This window comes from Pseudonaja textilis, chromosome 14, assembly GCF_049901715.1.
Source record: "Pseudonaja textilis isolate UNSWEBS1 chromosome 14, rPseTex1.2, whole genome shotgun sequence".
NCBI classification, from domain to species: Eukaryota; Metazoa; Chordata; class Lepidosauria; order Squamata; family Elapidae; genus Pseudonaja; species Pseudonaja textilis.
This window is the reverse complement of record NC_142003.1, coordinates 209,111-227,531: the sequence shown is the minus strand read 5'-3', so window position 1 is coordinate 227,531 and position 18,421 is coordinate 209,111. Positions and strand designations below refer to the sequence as shown.

At 48.2% G+C, this 18,421-nt stretch overlaps 1 protein-coding gene across 1 annotated transcript; it reads left to right on the top strand.

The window, feature by feature from the left end:
• Positions 1 to 2,421: 2,421 nt before the first annotated feature.
• Positions 2,422 to 18,342, top strand: ADCY9 (adenylate cyclase 9). Its single transcript, XM_026704624.2, has 10 exons — positions 2,422 to 4,196; positions 6,290 to 6,462; positions 7,234 to 7,338; positions 8,330 to 8,547; positions 9,235 to 9,337; positions 10,619 to 10,827; positions 11,083 to 11,242; positions 11,944 to 12,092; positions 12,410 to 12,451; positions 13,176 to 18,342. Exons 1-10 carry the CDS (start codon positions 2,552 to 2,554, stop codon positions 14,353 to 14,355), a joined length of 3,984 nt encoding a protein of 1,327 aa, XP_026560409.2. The 5' UTR covers positions 2,422 to 2,551; the 3' UTR covers positions 14,356 to 18,342.
• Positions 18,343 to 18,421: the final 79 nt, after the last annotated feature.

The following is an 18,421-nucleotide window of genomic DNA, read 5'->3' as shown; positions in this document are numbered from 1 at the left end:
TGGTGCCCCACCGAACTTACAGGCTGCACAGTGGGAAACCTCACCCGTTGCACTGAGTTGGGGGCTAAGAGGTAAGCGGGGTCTGAAGGGGCGGTGTAGGTAGTCCTGTCCTTGGCAATGCCGAAAGGGAGGGAATGGAAATGTGCGGTTTGCTGGGCAGGACACGGGTGTGTGTGTGTGTGTGTGTGTGTGTGCGCGCGCGCCTTGGTTCGGTTACAAGAAGAATCCTGCAAGACCACTGGATCTTCCTAGGACCCCCAAGCCCTGGCCTTGCCAGTCATGTTCCTGAGAAGCTGACCTGTGCCTGTGCTAATAACGGGGCCTGGGATTGCTTGGCAACCAGATGGACCTCCACAACAATGGAAACGCAAAATATCTCAGAAGGTAATTGATCCTGGATCTGGAGGCATCCAGCCGCTGCCCACCTGAGAGCTGAGAACAGATGGCTGTGAGAACAGTGAGACCACCTCTCCCTTCCTGCCTTGGGAATTTGTGCTCTTGTGGTCCATGGATGTTCCGCCTGAGCATCCTCTCCCTTTGGTAAAATGTCAGACCCAAACCATCCACCTGTGGTTGTGTGCTTCTTTTGACCAGAATTGTGGACAGATGTATTTAAAGGAATTACATAGCTGTGTAATACATTTCAGTGGCTCGCAGTAATAGTCTATATTTCGAGACACTATGTACTTCAGCCCTTCTAATAAATTCTGGTATTTTTCAGCCACATTTCTTGATGTGTTGCCTCTCTTTCTCAGTGGAAAGGATGAAACAATGAGATCTCACCAAGGAAGAGGGCCAACAGGGCCTTTTCCACAGCTGATCCACCCAGCAGAATTCATTGCTGGGACTTCTTTCCATGGGTAAAAACCCTCTGGTTGACAGCAAGGCCTATGCAAGTAAGAGCCACCACTTCAGAGAGAAGTGTAAAAGCTTTGCTTGGAATAAGGCACTTTCACAATCAACAGGGCAAAACAGGGAATCTCCTTCCAAAATGAACGGCTCCCTTCTTTTCCTCTCCATGCCTGGATTTGCTTAATGACTTCATCACTGATGGGGACATTTGTGCGTGTGGAAAGTATCCATAGGCCAGGCAGGAAAGTCAAGGCTATGCTTCTGGGGGTGTGGGAGGCGTGTGTGCGTGTGAAGCGGGGAAGGTGGCTGGAATTAGGAAGCACCTCCAGCATAGAAGCTTTTTTTTTAACTCAGCTTTTTCATTCCCCCCCCTCTTTTTTCCCTTTTTTCAGTCCCTCTTCCCTCCTCCCCACTCTCAACTTTCTCTGCCTTTTCTGATCACAACCCCCCACTTTTTTTGTCCCGCTAAAACTGGTGACAGGGGAGGAAATGCCCACAGGATGCCAGTTAGTTACCTCTGCATCAAGGAGTTCTGCCCCCATCCCACCCCGTTTTCCCCCCAATAGAAATGGTTTCCAAAATGAAGATGCTTCCAAGCATGGAAGGTGAACACCTGTGCTACCACTGGGTGCAGCATCTCTGCCCGCCGGCCACTGCTGAGGGGGAGGCACCCAGGGATGCCCAGAGGACTCTCGGAAGCCCCGTCAGTCGCTCTCCCTGGAAGAGGGCGGCGGTTTGTGCTTTGCTGAGATTCATGAAGCCGGTTCCGCCTGGAGGAAGGCGTTCGGTTGAGGGCTGAAGCTGCTGCGGCCGGGAGGCTGCGAAAGGATCCCAGGCGGCAGCGCCCGCTCTTCCCCTCACACCCCATTTCCCAGGCTGCCCTCCCCGCGGAGCCACTTGCGGGGCGGCCCGTCGGTTTTCATGGTCAGGCGCAGCAGCCTTTCCGGCCTCTTGCTGGGCAACCGCCGAGGAACTCAGTCCGCGGAATGACTGGCACGGCCGGGGACCCTCCCCAAGCAAAGGGCGGCCGTCCCGGTCCCCTTCTCTCTCTCCCGCCTTCCCTGCTGGCAGCAGAAGCGGCTCCTCCGCCCGCAGCTGCCAGGCTCCCACCGGAGAAGCTCAGGAGCCGCCCACCCGGGGTCGTCCCCGCCGCCGCCGCGCTCGCCTCCTCCCCGCCCCCGGAGCCCCTTCGGCCAGGGCAGGTCACGGGCGGTGGAGTCGCTTCCCGCGGGACGGGCCCAGAGCCCCAGCCGGGCGATCGGGGGCGGGTGGCAGGCCGGCCTCCCCCCACCCCCACTCCGGCCTCCCCCCACCCCCACTCCGGCCGCTCGCGGGCGGGGGACGAAGAAAGCGGCTGCGCAATTAGCCCCCGCTGCGCGTGCGCAGATCGCGCCCCTGGCCGTCTCCCGCACCGCGCGCAGGCGCTCCTGGTCCCGCGCGCCAGTGACAGCAGCCTCGGCGGCGCCGCCGCCGCCGCCCCTCCCCTCCTTCGACGCGGCCCGTGAGGCGTTTCCAGGCAGGCGGCGGCGGCGGCGGCGAGGGCGGGGGGCAGCCGGGCGCGGGGCTCCGGCGCGGCGCCATGCGTCCAAGCCCGGCGCGGCTCTGCGGGAGCAGCGGGAGCCCGGGCCTGAGAGGCGGGGGCGGCGAGCTGGGCTGAGCGGCTCCGGGTGAGGCGAGCCGAGGCGAGCCGGGCGTGGCCATGGCGGCGGCGGCGGCGGCGGCGGCCGGGTCCCCGCCGTCCCCGCCGCGTGGCACCGAGGTGAGCGTGTCCGGGGGCGGCGGGCGCGCGGCGGTGCGGCTGCAGACGGCGGGGCGGCGGGGGCGCGGGCGGCGCGGGCGCGCGGGGGCGGCGCTGGGCCCGGGGCTGGGGCTGGGGCTGGGGGCCGGGCGGGCGCCGCAGCTCTTCGAGCGCGCCTCGCCGCGCTGGTGGGACCCGCGCTTCGACTCGAGCAACCTGGAGCAGGCCTGCCGCGAGCGCCGCTTCCCGCAGACGCGGCGCCGGCTCCGCTACGCGCTTGGCTACCTGGGCGCGGCGGCGCTGCTGTGGGGCGCCTACCTGGGCTGGGGGCGCGGGGGCGGGGGCGGCGGCGGGGCGGCGGCGGCGGCGGGGGTGGCGCTGGCCTTCCTGGCCGCCTGCTTGGCCGCGCTGCTCTTCACCTTCACGCGCGCCTACGGGCGCCACCCGGCCGGCTCGTCGCTGGCGCTGGCGCTGCTGGCGCTGGCCCTCCCGCTGGCCACGCAGCTGCCGGCGGCGCCCGGGGGCAACGGGAGCGCGCACGCCGCGCCCCCGCCCTGCCTGTCGCCGGTGGGCAGCTTCTCGCTGTGCGTGGCGGCGCTGCTGCTGCTCTACGCCGTGCCGCACCTGCCGCTCTACCTGAGCCTGCTGCTGGGGCTGTGCGGCTCGGCGCTCTTCGAGGCGCTCGGCTACGGCTTCCGCGACGAGCGCTGCTTCGCGCCCCCGCCGGGCGAGCGGCTGGCCCCCTGGGAGCTGCTGGGCAAGGCCCTGCTGCACCTCTGCATCCACGCCACCGGCGTGCACCTCTTCATCATGTCGGAGGTGCGGTCCAGGAGCACCTTCCTCAAGGTGGGCCAGTCCATCATGCACGGGAAGGACCTGGAGGTCGAGAAGGCCCTGAAGGAGCGCATGATCCACTCGGTCATGCCCAGGATCATCGCAGACGACCTGATGAAGCAGGGGGACGAGGACAGCGAGAGCTCTTCCATCAAGCGCTACTCCGCCTCCAGCCCCAAAAGCAGGAAGAAGAAACCATCCATTCAGAAGACCCCCATTGTCTTTCGCCCCTTCAAGATGCAGCAGATAGAACAAGTCAGTATTTTGTTCGCAGATATTGTGGGCTTTACCAAAATGAGTGCCAACAAATCTGCACACGCCCTGGTGGGGCTTTTGAACGACCTCTTTGGCCGCTTTGATCGCCTCTGCGAGGACACCAAGTGCGAAAAGATAAGCACTTTGGGGGACTGCTACTACTGTGTGGCGGGGTGTCCCGAGCCCCGAGTGGATCACGCTTACTGCTGCATCGAGATGGGCTTGGGCATGATCAAAGCGATTGAGCAGTTTTGCCAAGAGAAGAAAGAGATGGTGAATATGAGGGTTGGTGTGCACACCGGGACGGTCCTTTGTGGCATTCTGGGAATGAGGAGGTTTAAGTTTGATGTCTGGTCCAATGATGTCAATTTAGCTAACTTAATGGAACAACTCGGCGTCGCTGGGAAGGTCCATATTTCAGAGGCTACTGCAAAATACTTGGATGATCGCTATGAAATGGAGGATGGGAAGGTGATGGAGCGTGTGGGCCAGAGTGTGGTCGCAGACCAGCTGAAAGGTATTTCTCATTTTTGACTCTGAATGAGTTGATTTGTTTTGGAAGTTAACTTTTTCCTTCTCTTGTGCTAAGGTCAGCGAATTTGGATCAATTTCATATTTTACCTGAAACCAGCCACATAAACGTGGTGCCTCTGCCCTTCCTGGTTCTTTGAAGAAAACTAAAGATGAGGGAAGGTATCCATTGTGGCTGCAGTATCTTTTAGTTTCCAAGTGGAATTTTAATTAACTGATTATTTTGTAGTTTGTGACATGTGATTTAACACCACAACGTATACATTCATAATAAAAATATACTTTTATTCCTATGCAGGTAAGTCACGTAATGTTTGATAAAAAGAAATTATCACTTTGTAAGGAAAAAACCCTACAGTATTCTGGAGGGCAGTTTAAGACTGAGCTCTTCCATAAGATTGTTGAAAGGGAAAAATGTTGCTTTTGATGCCAGTTTTTGTGGGGACAGTTTTCAGGATTCTATGAGTGTTGTAAACTGCTAGAAGTTGGTATGTGACCAACTTCTAGCAGTTTAGTATCAATTTTTATTACTGTCACAGACCACGATTAGTAAAGGCATCTTAAAAGCACAGAGTGTTGAGGTAAATATGAATAGTGGGTGAGACTGGAGTATAAGATGCTATAAAGCAGGGATCACCAACCTTTTGGACCTCAGGGACCACCAAACTCATAATTTTAAATCCCAGGGACCACTAACTGGTTCTGTGGGTGTAGTCTAATTTGTGGGTGTGGCTTGGTGGTCATGTGACTGGCTGGGCGTGGCTTGTATGTAAATATTATAAATATTTATATTAATACTGAATTTTTTTATTTAAAAAAGAGCACCTTTTACCCAAAATCAGGCAAAGCAGACAGGCAGATTGAGTTGCTCACAGAATCATTCAGTGATCTATCTGCCATAGGCTACCTGAGTCTGTCACATGAAATTTGCTTGGCGTGAGTCTGCACTGAATAATAGAACCTTCAATCCTAAGGGAGGTTCTAAAGACTAGCTAGAAAGCAAGAAATCCAACCATTTCCTGCTTCCTAGCTGATCTAAATCTCCCAGCACAGCGAACAGCTTACAGTCAAAAAAAACAAAAAAGGAAAAAGCAATTTAGCAGGCAAGTTTGCCAGGTAAGGAGTGAGTGGGCGGAGAGGGTTCCCGCCGGCCATGTGGGTGGCGCAGCCTTGTGTTTCTGTGCAGTCTGCATTAATTGCTTTGGGGGGTGCTCTTGAGGTGAGATTTCTCTGTGGCCCACCAAAATTTTCTTGCAGCCCACCGGTCAGCGACCGTTGCTATAAAGTACACAAAAGTCAGTCTGTTTTCAGCAGTGAGGCCCTATTCCCACACTAAGGGAATGCTGTGGATGTAGTAGTAGATTTAGATTTCAGTAAGGCATTGGATAGAGTATAAGACAGCCAACTACTTATCAAGAGAACAGTGTGGGACGCGCTGTGCCATTACCAGATGGGTTTGCAGTTGGCTGACCGACTACACTCAGCATGTGGTCCTTATGGAGCAACAATAAGGGAAGCGTGTGTGTGGAGGGAAGCGTGTAGTGGGGTACCTCAGGGTTCTTTCTTGGGCCCATTTGCTCTTCGGGGTCTTCAGAAATGACCCAGATGGAAGGGATGCAGTTGGCAGATGACACAAAGCTGTTCCTAATCTGGTCTTTTAGGTTTGATCATTTGATACAAAAAGCCTTTTTGAAGTTAATATTAACAGTGACACTAAAACATGGTGCTCTTAAGTAAAACCAAAGTATGTACAGTATTTAAAAATTCTAAAATACTGCTGGGTTATATTTCAGAATCCTATTTTTAAAAAAATATAAGAGAAAAATAGCCAATGAGAAATAAATTACTACTGTAGTTGTTGGCCAAGCAATTTATAAAATGCAGATTTGTTGCTAAAAAGTGAATTTGGCTGTGAGAAATTAGTTATTTCTCAAATGACTCTGCAAGCTGTGATGGCAAGAGATGTAGGATGTCCAGCTATAGTAAACTGCTTTTTGCAGAAAGGAGCTCTACAGGTAAGCTGGGGAAGTGTAGAGTGGAAGAATAACAGCAGATGTGTTAACTATAGTTTCCCTGTAGGTTTGAAAACATACTTGATCTCTGGCTTGAAAAAGAAGGAGATCCACTGCAGCTGCTCGGAGATGCTCCTCCTTCCAGCTCTAGAAGCAGGAGATGGAAGCAAGTCACATGGAACTTCATCAGAGAATGTGGATGATTTAGCAAAAACGTTCAAGTACTTGGAAAAAAATAAGGTTTGACAAATGCAAATTCTGTACATTTCTGTGGATTTATTTTTAGAAACCTGTTTTCACAACCTACCCAAGCTTGGAAATTTATATCTGCAGTTATGGATCCTCTAAGAAGGCAAATCATAAATTGCTTTATTTTTTTGCTCTTGAAGTCCTAACACAAGAACGTGTTGGTTATGAGTTGGCTATGTGGGGCTTGATTTAAATGTTACGCAGCTTAGGACCTCTTGCATGGTTAATTGCAAAAGTTGAAAATGCCACTCTAAGCGCTTCTGAGAAAGAGCCAGCAAGTAGCTGGCATAAAGGAGCAAGGATCAGGATTGCCAGCCTTGGTAGACTGAGTGATACAAAATCATTAAATACAAGTAGGAAAAAAGTCCGTAACTGTTGGATGGGTCTGTCTTTGCAAAGGGTGTATAAGAGCATTTGTTCCAAAAACTAAATGTTTGCTTTTCTAATATGTATAGAAATATTACAACTGGTTTAATCGGTTAATCTGTACAAATCAAGGTGAGATGTGAGATGAGGAAAAGACAGAGCTGCTAAATGCTAACGGTCTTCTCATGTGCACAATAATTTCTTTTGATGTTCAAGTGCCTTTCATTTTGTTCTGAAACATTTAAGGGAGGAAAAGTGCCACATGCCGACTAAATAGCACCTCAGGAGTTACACAAAATATCTGCCATTTTGAAGAGCATACAGACACCTGCAGTAGAGGCTGGCCAGAGACACAAGAAAGAATTCACCCTATAGTATGTTTCTTTGTGGTTGCAGATCTGCCAATCATGCAGTGTTACTTTTCCCTCTGGCTGTGCTGGGAGCGCAGAGGAAGGAGCAATTCAAAATGGATGCCAGGAGGACCATAAAACCAGCACAAAGGTAATTTATTCTCAAGACACCTACTATTCTTCATTCATCCATGGAGCAGAAGCTGATGCAGACTGGTCATGAGATGAGACAGACTCAAATAGGGTGCAAGTAAAACTTCAGGATGAGGTGGCCTTCAAGCGCTCGCCTCGGTGTCCTTGAGTGCAGATGGTTCCAAACCCTTTTCTTATTCTCAGGACCCGTATGTATGAGATTTGTTCCTAGGATGATTTGAAGAGCACTGTGATGTACAGTTGGATACTTTTAAAAATCCCCTTTGCTATCTTGTAAGTTGGGCTGCTTATCGTGCGTGCATTTTCTTTTGCCTTCCCATAAATTGGGTTAGTGTAACTGCTTTTGTTTTAATTTTTCAGTGCTTTACAGGGATTCTAAGAATTCTTTTTTTTTTTTAAGAGTTGAAACTTCAGCCCCTGGTAATATGGCTTTTTTTAAGTTGCTAAATTTTTTAGCTTGAAACTCTGAAAAGATAAATTGTATGTTTAATTTTGGTTTAAAATGCATTTTCTGTAGCTTTTAAAGAAATGTTAGCGTTTGCCTTTTCTAAAGATGCTTTCTGAGCATAAAGAGCTAGAGAAACCTGACTTCAGACTCCTGTTTGCTCAGGAGTTCTGAATGCTGAAGGCCTCTGGTGGTCTGCCCTGATCAGAGGAAGCCCTGGAAGCTGACCCAATGGTGCTACTTTAAAAAATGTGTATCTCATGGGAGCCCACCTTTGGGGTTATACGTGGTGATAAAAACATGATTCATGACATGATACAAATCTTTCTGTGCTGTTGTTTACTTGTTAAAAGCAACCATTTATCAGCCTTGTGTTTTTCTTTTTCTTGTAAGTGCTGTTTTATACATTCAAAAATATAACAAAATCTTTGAACAGAGATGATTTTTCTACCACAATATACTTGTAGGAACAGACAAGTATAATCTGAATTCTCTCTGGTTTAATCATAAACCCCTTTAATTTTTCCCTTTTTGTCTCCATCAGAGTCCTGGGGGAAGCAGCCCAAAGTCTCGGAATGGACTTCTCAGTCCCCCGCAAGAGGAGAAACTGAGCAACAGCCAAACGTCTCTTTATGAGATGTTGCAAGAGAAAGGAAGATGGGTTGGAGCAAGCTTGGATCATTCAGCTCTTCTGCCATTGCGGTTCAAAAATATCAGAGAAAAAACAGATGCTCACTTTGTTGATGTCATTAAAGAAGACAGGTAAGGCAAAGCATCCTCATCCCTTGGACCTTTGCGCTGAGGCCTGGTGGAGTGCAGGGTCTCAGCATGAGAACAGGAAGCCAACTTGTTGTATGCATACCTTGTTAAGTTGCAATAACAGGGAGACCTCTGGCCTTGGCAGGGGGTCTTTTTCTTATTTAATGGTGGTCTCTTTTATGCAGTTTTTATGTTGACAGATAAGAGTCTGGCTGAAATGCTTGGAAGAGATGAGCTCTGTGGTTTTTTTTTCAGCTGCTGATTGTCCTAATTCCTCTGTGCTGAAGATGAGGGATCTGTTTGCAACAAGCAGAATAGGTGCTTTGTGATCTGCGGTCTCGTTCTTTGTTTGACAATAAGTTTGTGGCAGTGCTGAGATTAGAAGTGGGTGCTTATCCTTGACTCCTGCCTTAAACACAAAGGCAGCTGAATGACCTTGGGCCAGTCTTTTTCTCACCGCCCTAGGAAGTAGGCAATGGCAAACCACTTCTGAAAAAGTGGCTGGCCAATGTCAAGAAAATGACAGGGACTGGTCCGGGTACTCTCTCTGAGAATCAACCACAGTAGAACAGAAGGAAAAGAAAATGGTTCATGCAGTAGAGGTGTCTGTGTTTCAGCAATCTGTCAAAGGAGGATTCGTTGTTTCTTTGTTGGAGAATAAACTTTCCTAAAATGAATCTTTTCCCTCAGCTTGATGAAAGACTATTTTTTTAAGCCACCCATAAACAAGTTGAGCCTGAACTTCCTTGAACATGATTTGGAGATGGCCTACAGGAGCAGCTACCAAGAAGAGGTGAGGTTTTGTGTGTGTAGATCTGTGTGCATGCAGGCACATAGTATCTGAGGAACACGGTAACAAAATGCCAAAACAATTTATGTTTATTTTAACTATTCATGTTGACTGGGGAGAGAACAGTAGTTGTTATGCTGCCTGTTGTCTACGCTGATATTCCCTCTTTTAAAAAAGGAAGCTTGGTTGGCAAGTTTGCCAGTTACTTTTCATTTAGGCTTTGTTTTAAGTCACTTCAAGCCGTCTGTGCTTTTGCCATTGGTGAAGGGATGCCTTTGAAAGAGAAACTGAAATTGCAGCATCCGCAGTGTAGCAACCAGGCTCCTGTCCAGAGTCTCCAAGCAGAAACATGTAATACCTGTTTTGATAAACTATGTTGGCTTGCTGCTAAATTTAAAGAGCTTGCTTTTACGTGTAAACATTCACACCCTTCCTACTTGAACCCTATAAATTAACAAATAAAACTTTTTTTCTCTTCTAGCATTTTACTGCTTTTATTTAAATAGATAAATGAAATTCTGGCAACGTATCTGATAAAGTATTTGCTTTTATTTTACTTCTGCAAGAGACATCCTATCCCTCAGGCCACTAAACTCCACATATAAATTTGGGCTCAAATTAGCAAACTTCCCCAAGAATGCTTTTCATTGATAATTTATTTTACAGACCGTTGTCCTCAAAGCAGCCCCTGTTGTGACTGCTTTAAACTTTAGCCCTCTATCACTTCTTCCTTTGCCTATCTTTTGTCACTAAGAAGACCTAAGTCAGCTTTTTTCACTACCTTTCCGTATAGAGTGGGCAAATGTGCATTGTTTCTATACAAAGATAATTAAAAAATAGACGGTTAAAAACATAGTGCTTATACACTGGAAGGCCTGGTTATAAACAGAAATATCCCTTCGCTGTCCTAAATAACAATCTGTGACTTTTGTAATAACCTCGCATTAAGTAGAAGTTATGAGGGTCTGATTTCTCCTAAAGAGGTTTTGAAAATAATTCCCTCTAAGAATTTAGATTTGGTTTGTTGTACTCACTTTTGTTGATTGTTGTTATTCTGGTCATCTTTTATAAACTGATTCTAAAAACTGCTGCTGTATTTTAGTTATGTTTTTCTAAAGTAGAGTGCAGAGCACCTTTGTAAAGAGTGGAGGTTATCTCTGGATTAGATTCTGAAATCACACCAAAAAGCATAGAGTTGGGTGACCTTTGATTTCCCTGCTTGGTGTTGAGTTCTGAAGAAGTCCCTGTGTGGCCAGCCAACTTCGCTCTCCTCGTTCTCCCCAGGTCATTAGAAGAGTCCCCGTGAAGACCTTTGCCAGCGCTACCTTCAGCTCGCTCCTGGACGTGTGCCTATCTGCCACCGTCTTCCTCATCCTCTCCATCGCTTGCTTCCTAAAACACGGGGTGGCGGCCTCTCCTCCCCCTCCTACAGCCGTGGCTGTGGCAGTAGTGGCCGTCCTGCTTGAGGTGGTGTCTCTTACTGTCTCCATCCGGTGAGCCCAATGATGCGCTCGTCCTCCCTCCCTCAATACGAGGGCTACCTCGTTGGGCCCAGGCGGCAGCAAATGCTTCCCCCTGCCCTTGTGGAGCAGCTGGAGCTCCCTGGGGATGGCTTGCCTCTTTCCTGCCCACGAGAAGAGGGGCTGCCCTGATTTTGAAAGGGGGGAAGCTCTGATGTCACTGATGGGCACTTGTGGGGAAGCGGCGAAGGGCAGGGAAAGCTCAGCAGCTGTCTCCACCGTTTCCAGGATGGCTTTCTTTCTGGAGGATATGATGGTCTGCACCAAGAGACTCTTGGAAATGATTGCTGGGTGGCTGCCCCGACACTTCATCGGAGCCGTTTTGATCTCTCTGCCTGCTCTTGCAGTCTTCTCACACTTCACCGCTGAGTTTGGAACCAATCTCTATGTACGTTGGCCTCAGCACCAGCTCTTGGTGGGCAAGCAGAGCTTCCCAGTGAGGAAGAATCGGGGGAGAGGGGAGGGTTAACCCTACTTTGGGTCATTGGAAGCTTTGGGTTTAAATGCCAAGTCACACGCAGAGACGTCTTTTCCAGGAGTGGAAATGGGTAGCCAGAAGGGGCAGTGACTCCCTTTGCCCATCCCAGTCAACTAGCCTAGTCCCGAAGGGCTCCGCTTCTCAGTCAGAGCTTTGCTCCCAGCGTCGGGAGCCTGTGTGTGTGTGTGCGTGTGTGTGTGTGTGTCTCAGATTGCAGTTTATCTACCACCCAAATTTGGTCTATTGCAATTCCCTGGATGACTTCTGTCTTAAGAAGCCAGTGGATTCTGATTCAGACTGCCTGCCTTTAGGGAACTTTTCCTTGGATTAGGTGCTACTACTTCAGCCTGTGGTCCGACTATCTAGGAATCTGCATGGCGGAGCCACCCCGTTTCCCTCCTCTCAACTCATAGCAAAATTAGGCATTTTCTGCCAGGCACAGAAGGGGACAGACCTTAAATATGACTTTAGTCAAATCCATGGAGGACAAAAGATTCCGTGGCTGCTCTAATCTTGTCGCTTATTTTAATTTGGGGATTTTTTTGAGGAAAAGTGTAGCTTCTTTGCTCTAATTTCCTCCATTGTTCTGACTAATATTTCTTTTGTTGCAGTCCACCATGTTTATGTGTTCTGCAGTTCTCATCACAATAGTCCAGTACTGTAACTTTTGCCAGCTCAGCTCCTGGATGAGATCCTCTTTGGCTACCCTTGTTGGAGGGATTCTCCTCCTCCTCCTGTACGTGTCCTGGTGTCCTGACAGGTGAGCCAAGGCAAATCCACTGCAATTCTAATGACAGTCGGGCTGCCGTATCCAGTAAAGGTCCCAGGATGCTGGAATGAAGCCTGCTTGCTTCAAGAGACGTGCCACAATTGTTGCCGGTTTTGCCAAGGAGGTTGGCTAAGCGCTGAAGGGAAAAGTATAAAGGGGGCTGGTGGTGTGCATGCATCACAAGGACTAGCAACTTAGTGAGAGAAGAAGTCCTACTTTGTGACTACAGTGGTTCCATGTAGTTGCCCTTGTTTTGGTCCAGACTCTTGGTTTGTTGGTAATGTGAGCCCCTTATGTTTCTGTTCCAGCGTCTTGGAGGATTCAAACCTTGTGTCATTGAGGAACCTAAGGTATGTTTTTAATAGCTATTGGGCTTTATTGCATCTCAGCCTCCAGTCTTTGGTGTATATTCTCTAAGGATCCAAATTGTTCTATGCTTCCAGCTGAGAGTCAGAATAGAAGTTGGGACCAAAACTAACAAGATTTTGAAGAGGCTAAAATTTGGACTGTGAACCATGGGTTTCCTTTCTGCAAATCTCAGAGTACATCTAAGTTCTGAAGCAGTGAGATGGATTATTTCCAAGCACAATATTTTTATAAAGCAATAACATTATAAAGCCAGGTGTTGTTAAGGTGTCATGCCTATATATTCACAAGTCTCTCACTTGCAGGGTGGGTATCTCTTCTGTTAACTGCTAAGAGAGAAGCTGTAATTTTCGGAGCTGTTGGACAGGTTCTATATGTATCAAGATGCATATCAAAATTGGATGTTCTTACAATGAGTACAACGCTCACTTGATTTAAGGAAATTCTCTCTGGAGTTTGAGTTGGAAAAAAATATTGCATCGGGCTGCCCGCCCTCAGTGCACGTGCCCGATGCCACTTGCTCAGAGCAAAGGCCATATTTTAGCACATCCCAGCTTCACATGTACCCTCTGTGCCAACACTGAGTCTGTTGATACATGATATCCTAAAAACTAGATTATAACGATTAACAGCACTTGTTTGAGATCCCAAACAGAATGATCTGAAGTTAAAGTATGCATTCCCTTTTTTGTTTTGTTCCTCTCCCAGCTTCGTAGAGAATGCCTGCAACAGGTCTGCGTCGGAGGACTTCAGTAGGCCCGCCGATCTGATTGGCCTGGAAGTGATTTTGGGCCTCTTCCTTCTCCTTGTCTTAGTTTGGTTCCTAAATCGGGAGTTTGAGGTGAGTTACCGTCTCCATTATCATGGGGATGTAGAAGCTGATCTTCACCGTACCAAGATTCAAAGCATGAGGGACCAGGCGGACTGGCTCCTGCGGAACATCATCCCCTACCATGTGGCCGAGCAGCTGAAAGTGTCCCAAAGCTATTCCAAAAACCATGACAGTGGGGGGGTGATCTTCGCCAGCATTGTGAACTTCAGTGAGTTCTACGAGGAGAATTACGAAGGAGGCAAGGAATGTTACCGCGTCCTGAATGAACTGATTGGAGATTTTGATGAGCTGCTAAGCAAGTCCGATTACAACAATATTGAGAAAATCAAAACCATCGGGGCCACCTACATGGCTGCCTCTGGGCTGAATGCTTCCCAGTGCCAGGATAGCAGTAACCCTCATGCCCATCTGCAGACGCTCTTTGAATTTGCCAAAGAAATGATGCGTGTGGTGGATGACTTTAACAACAACATGCTGTGGTTCAATTTCAAGCTGAGGATCGGCTTTAATCACGGCCCCTTGACAGCTGGGGTCATCGGCACCACCAAGCTCTTGTACGACATCTGGGGGGACACTGTGAACATAGCAAGCCGGATGGACACCACGGGAGTTGAGTGCCGGATCCAGGTGAGCGAGGAGAGCTACCGCATTCTTCACAAAATGGGCTATGATTTTGATTATCGTGGGACAGTCAATGTGAAGGGCAAAGGCCAAATGAAGACTTTCCTCTATCCCAAATGCATGGACAGTGGGGTGGTGCCCCACCATCAGCTGTCTATCTCTCCAGACATTCGGGTTCAAGTGGATGGCAGTATTGGGCGATCTCCAACTGATGAGATCACCAACTTGGTGCCTTCTGTACAGAACTTGGACAAGATGCTCCCTGACACAGAGCTCAAAGATTTGCTTCCCCGCTTCAAGAAGTTTCCCAAAGAATTGATTAAATTAGACAGTCGCCCTCAGTTTGGTGCAGCAGGTGAGAAAGGTGATGGTGAGGAGGCTGGGCCAGAGGAGGCCAACGAACTGACCAAGCTGAACAGCTCCCGGAGCGTGTGATGCCCTTCGATTCTTCTCTGTGAGAAATCTGAGCTCTCTCCATCCGGCCTTTTCTCTTGCACGGAGGGGTGACAGGAAGTGGCACAGCTTGGCTCAGTTGCTTGGGCACCTGAATTGGAGAGGATCGTAGCCATGCCAGGCTCTGGCCTCTCTTTTTCACTTCCCTTAAAATGTTTATTTTTTTCCTGAGAGGAGACATCAAGTGCCTTCAGACAGACTCTGCTGGGCTCCTCTCTGGACTGAGGAGGAGTGGTATAGATTTGGGATTGGAACACATTTAAAGGACAAGCTGTGGTTACTTCATTTTTGCTTCTCATCAACAGCTTCCTTTGCACTTCCAAGAAGAGTGAATAAATAGGTGTGGGAGTGTGTACAGCACTCACATTTTATACTATGTAAACCCAGACAATTGCATGTTTGCCCACCTTCTGTGATCGAGACAAAGAACTGCTCAAAGGAGATACCGGGGGCCGGAAGGAATGAGAAGATTTCATTCGGAGTTCAACACTTACTAAAGAAGCAGTTGAGCTGCTGTTTGCCAAAATCAGATTCAAGTGCCATTGTGCTTTCTGGACTTGCCATTTCCCAGCAGATCAGAAGTGGGTGGGTAGTGTACAGCCCCTTTGCCCAGCCAGTCAGATGTGCTGGTGCCGCCAGTTTTGGCCTTGGCGATTCCTTTTGTCTTTGCCAATATAGAGGGTAGGTCGCAGGGCCTGACTTGGGCCTGCCCCGCATTATTTTCTGCTTTGGGGGCCCTGCTGGCATATTCTCATGTCAGCTTACCTGTCCACATGCAGGAGCCAACCTGTCCCTCAGCAGAATTGGCCCCAAAGGGGATGGAAACCCATCCAGTGGGATCTGAATTAACTCATGCAGTATTTGAGTCATGGCTGTTTGTGTGTCACAAGATGTCAAAACAAATGGGAGTAAGATAAGCCCTCAGCCACGTAGCCTTTTTCTGAAGAAATGATATACTCTCCTATTTGGCACAATATTCTGATTCCAGTATACTCTAGTGAAATATTGGCCCACCTAAGAAAAAGAAATCCAATCATAAATCTGTAATATTTATATGCAAAGATGAATAGGGACTTATCTACTTTTTTCCCAAGCTCAGATAACCTGAAAATGAAAATGCTTTCAGGGTTAGACAAACTTAGACTACTTTTAAAGTGTAGTCTTTTGGCACTTTTTCACCACCAGAATTGAAGCCTAAAAATGACACAGTTCCCTCTTTTTTTTTTTTTTTGGGGGGGTCAGCTGACTCCATTATTGAATGCACCCCCAAAATTTGTGGCCCACCCCATTCTTCCTTTGAATGTAGTACCACCACAGCTGTGCCAAACAGCCCTACGGTGCAGAAGCTCCTTTTCCAGCATGGGCTGCAGGCCCAGCAATGCCGGCTGCCCTCCACGCTTTTCAGGGAGAAAAACTGGGCTGTGTGCTTTGCAAAGCACAATTACAAAGGCAACCTTTTGTTTCTGCCTAGCGTATTGTGGTTACATTCCTAAACACCAGGATTGGGAATTACCAACGGTATACGTGATAGGTTCTCTCTAGGAGTAGGCTGCACTCATTTGGATGCATCTTATTGCCTCCCTTTCAGTTGAGCTTCCAGAAAAACCGAGTGTCAATTTATATTCCCTATAAATAAATAATCTGAGGTCACCTTTTGAATCCTAGGTTCTGTTTTCCTTACGCTAAGTGGTTTGTGTTTAATGCCAAGCCTCAGCAGGCAGGCAGCTTCTAGAAAGAACTTTTTTGGGGTGGTGGCATTTTGCTTAAGGATCAAAAACAACCAGCAGTGCAAAGCCAGCTACAGTCCTTTGATTTCTTCCTGGGTTCTGCTCTCAGTATGGAGGAGATTGTTGATCATCTTGGGTTTCCTGCCAGAAGGGACCTGCAGAGTTAAATTCAACTTTTTCAGATAAGAGCAGCAGCACCACCTAGATTGCTGCGGAGAGTAGCTTTTTCCCATGTCAAAAATGCAAAAGTTCTGAGTATTTATTTTACTTACTTCAGTTCCAGACACCGATGGTCTTGGAGAGGGAAAGAGCTTGGCCATTTTATGGTGCTAAGGTCTGTCGTGTTCAGTCAAAGTAACCTGAAAAGTAAATTGAGGACGGAGTTGTGCACATCCTCTTGGAAGAATGCAGCACGCTTCCTTGAAGCTTTGATCCATGGCAAACAGGGTGGCTTGCTGGCCTAAGCCATCTTGGATCCCAGGAAGCCAAAGAAATAACTGCTTCAACCAAGGTTAGTGGGGTATTCCAATCCTTTCCCTGTCAGAAAGGTCCAGAAGACAAGCAGATTTCCACAGACAGTTTTGATTCTAAAAGATGTTCACGTTGCCACTATCTGCAGATAACTAGATGGAAAGATAACTTGGGAAAATGGAGTAACTGTTGAGCATTTCAAACATAGCAAAACAGCAACAAAAATTCTGAAAAAAAGAAAGGTTGTGGGTCCATCATGGTAGTTCAGAAGTTTTGGGTAAGTGCTTTGTTAAATGCATATGTAAATAATATGACTTCAGTACTGTGCAGTGTCCTGTATTTTTGGCTTAGAATATTCTGAGAGAACTTGATAATGCAGGCTGATAGAAGCACTGAGGAGAAGCAGCAATTTCCTGAAGGGTAGGAGGGACGGTGGGATGGCAAGAGCAGCCTGGGCTGTACTGTAAAGAGGCTTAAGGAGACATCAGGGCCCAATGTGGAAGAGGACCAGGAAGGAGCTCTGCCTTGCTTTGCTGAAAGTGGAGTTTCATTAGAATTCTTGGCACTTACTGAAGCTAGATTCAGTCAAATCAAGGAAGTGTCTGTTAAGGAGTGGATCAAAACTGCACCCTCTTCTGCAGAGATTAGTCTTTGCTTTTGACTTCCACAACAGTTTCCTCCTTTCCTGCCGTCTGGGACTTTCTGGTTTGCTCTCTAGTAAATCCTGGCAGGAATAAGTTTCTCCTTTTTCTGTATAGCTTGCATTTCCTACAGAGCATCTGCTACTTCTGTAGTGTGCAGGGATCACAATGGTGCCAATGGGGCATTGTTCCCATTTTACAGAAACAATACCTCTAGAATAGGCCACAGGACTACTGACCTCTGAGAAGCTCCTGAGCACTGGAGAATTTGAGCGCTGCCCAAATATATGTTGGTTCTTCACTACTGCTGCTCCACATAGCAGGGAGATTTGAGTGTCTGCTTTCTTAGATCTCAGAAGCAAGATACACCAGATCATCTTAATCTGGACAGGAACGTTTTATGCCTGATGGCTGGTTGGTGTCTGTTTTAGTTTTCCAGAGCTGTTCTCATCTTAGCAATAGGCCCTGGGAAATAGGAAGTGGTGCACCTCCTCCTCCTTTGTCTTAAGTTTGGGCTATGCAACACCCTTGCCTCTCCTCACCGTGCACAAGAATGGATCCTTTGTCACTGTTGCCTCACGTGCTGAAATGTTTAAGGGAAGAGCAAGAGATAAGCAATGAAACTTGAAGCCTCTTCATTGGCTTGAAATGTGTACGTGCTCAAACCATGTGCCTACATACAATGAACTGGATTGCGGGGTACTCGGGCCAATTTATTGTGTAAACACGATATAATTTATTAACTAATCTTCAGCTGGTTTTCAGGGTACGTGAGGTTCAGTAGTGCCCTATGAAGGCATCAGGGCTGTTGGGCTTCCCTTGAGCCAGGCTTTCTGAGGGAAGGCTCCTGAGCAACTGGGCTGGCTTTTAAAATCCATTCTTTGGCATGGCCTTGACTCCTCTCAAGCCACTCTTGTGCTGGGGTGGCCCTGAGGTGCCAGGGGTTAACTGGCTGGAAGCGGGAGTGTTGCCAGAAGTAGGAGCTGTAAATAGCTGCTGAGAATAGGCTTGGCTGACACCTGACAGCAAAGGTGAAATGCTGCAAGATGAATGAGGAAGAACGGTAGAAACCTTTCCTTGTTACTTAGGCAATGTAATCAACTCTCTATTAAAGTTTTTTCTGTATTGGATATGCAGGATCATTTGTTCGTTCATACACCAGATCCAGAGAGCCACCACACACAGCCCAATGTTTACCATCAGGTGACT

Coding starts and splice junctions, on each gene's coding strand:
- ADCY9 (XM_026704624.2), top strand. CDS start 2,552: ATGGCGGCGGCGGCGGCGGCGGCGGCCGGGTCCCCGCCGTCCCCGCCG. Junction 10,828..11,082: donor TCTCTTACTGTCTCCATCCG/GTGAGCCCAATG, acceptor CACCGTTTCCAG/GATGGCTTTCTTTCTGGAGG. Junction 12,093..12,409: donor GTGTCCTGGTGTCCTGACAG/GTGAGCCAAGGC, acceptor TTTCTGTTCCAG/CGTCTTGGAGGATTCAAACC.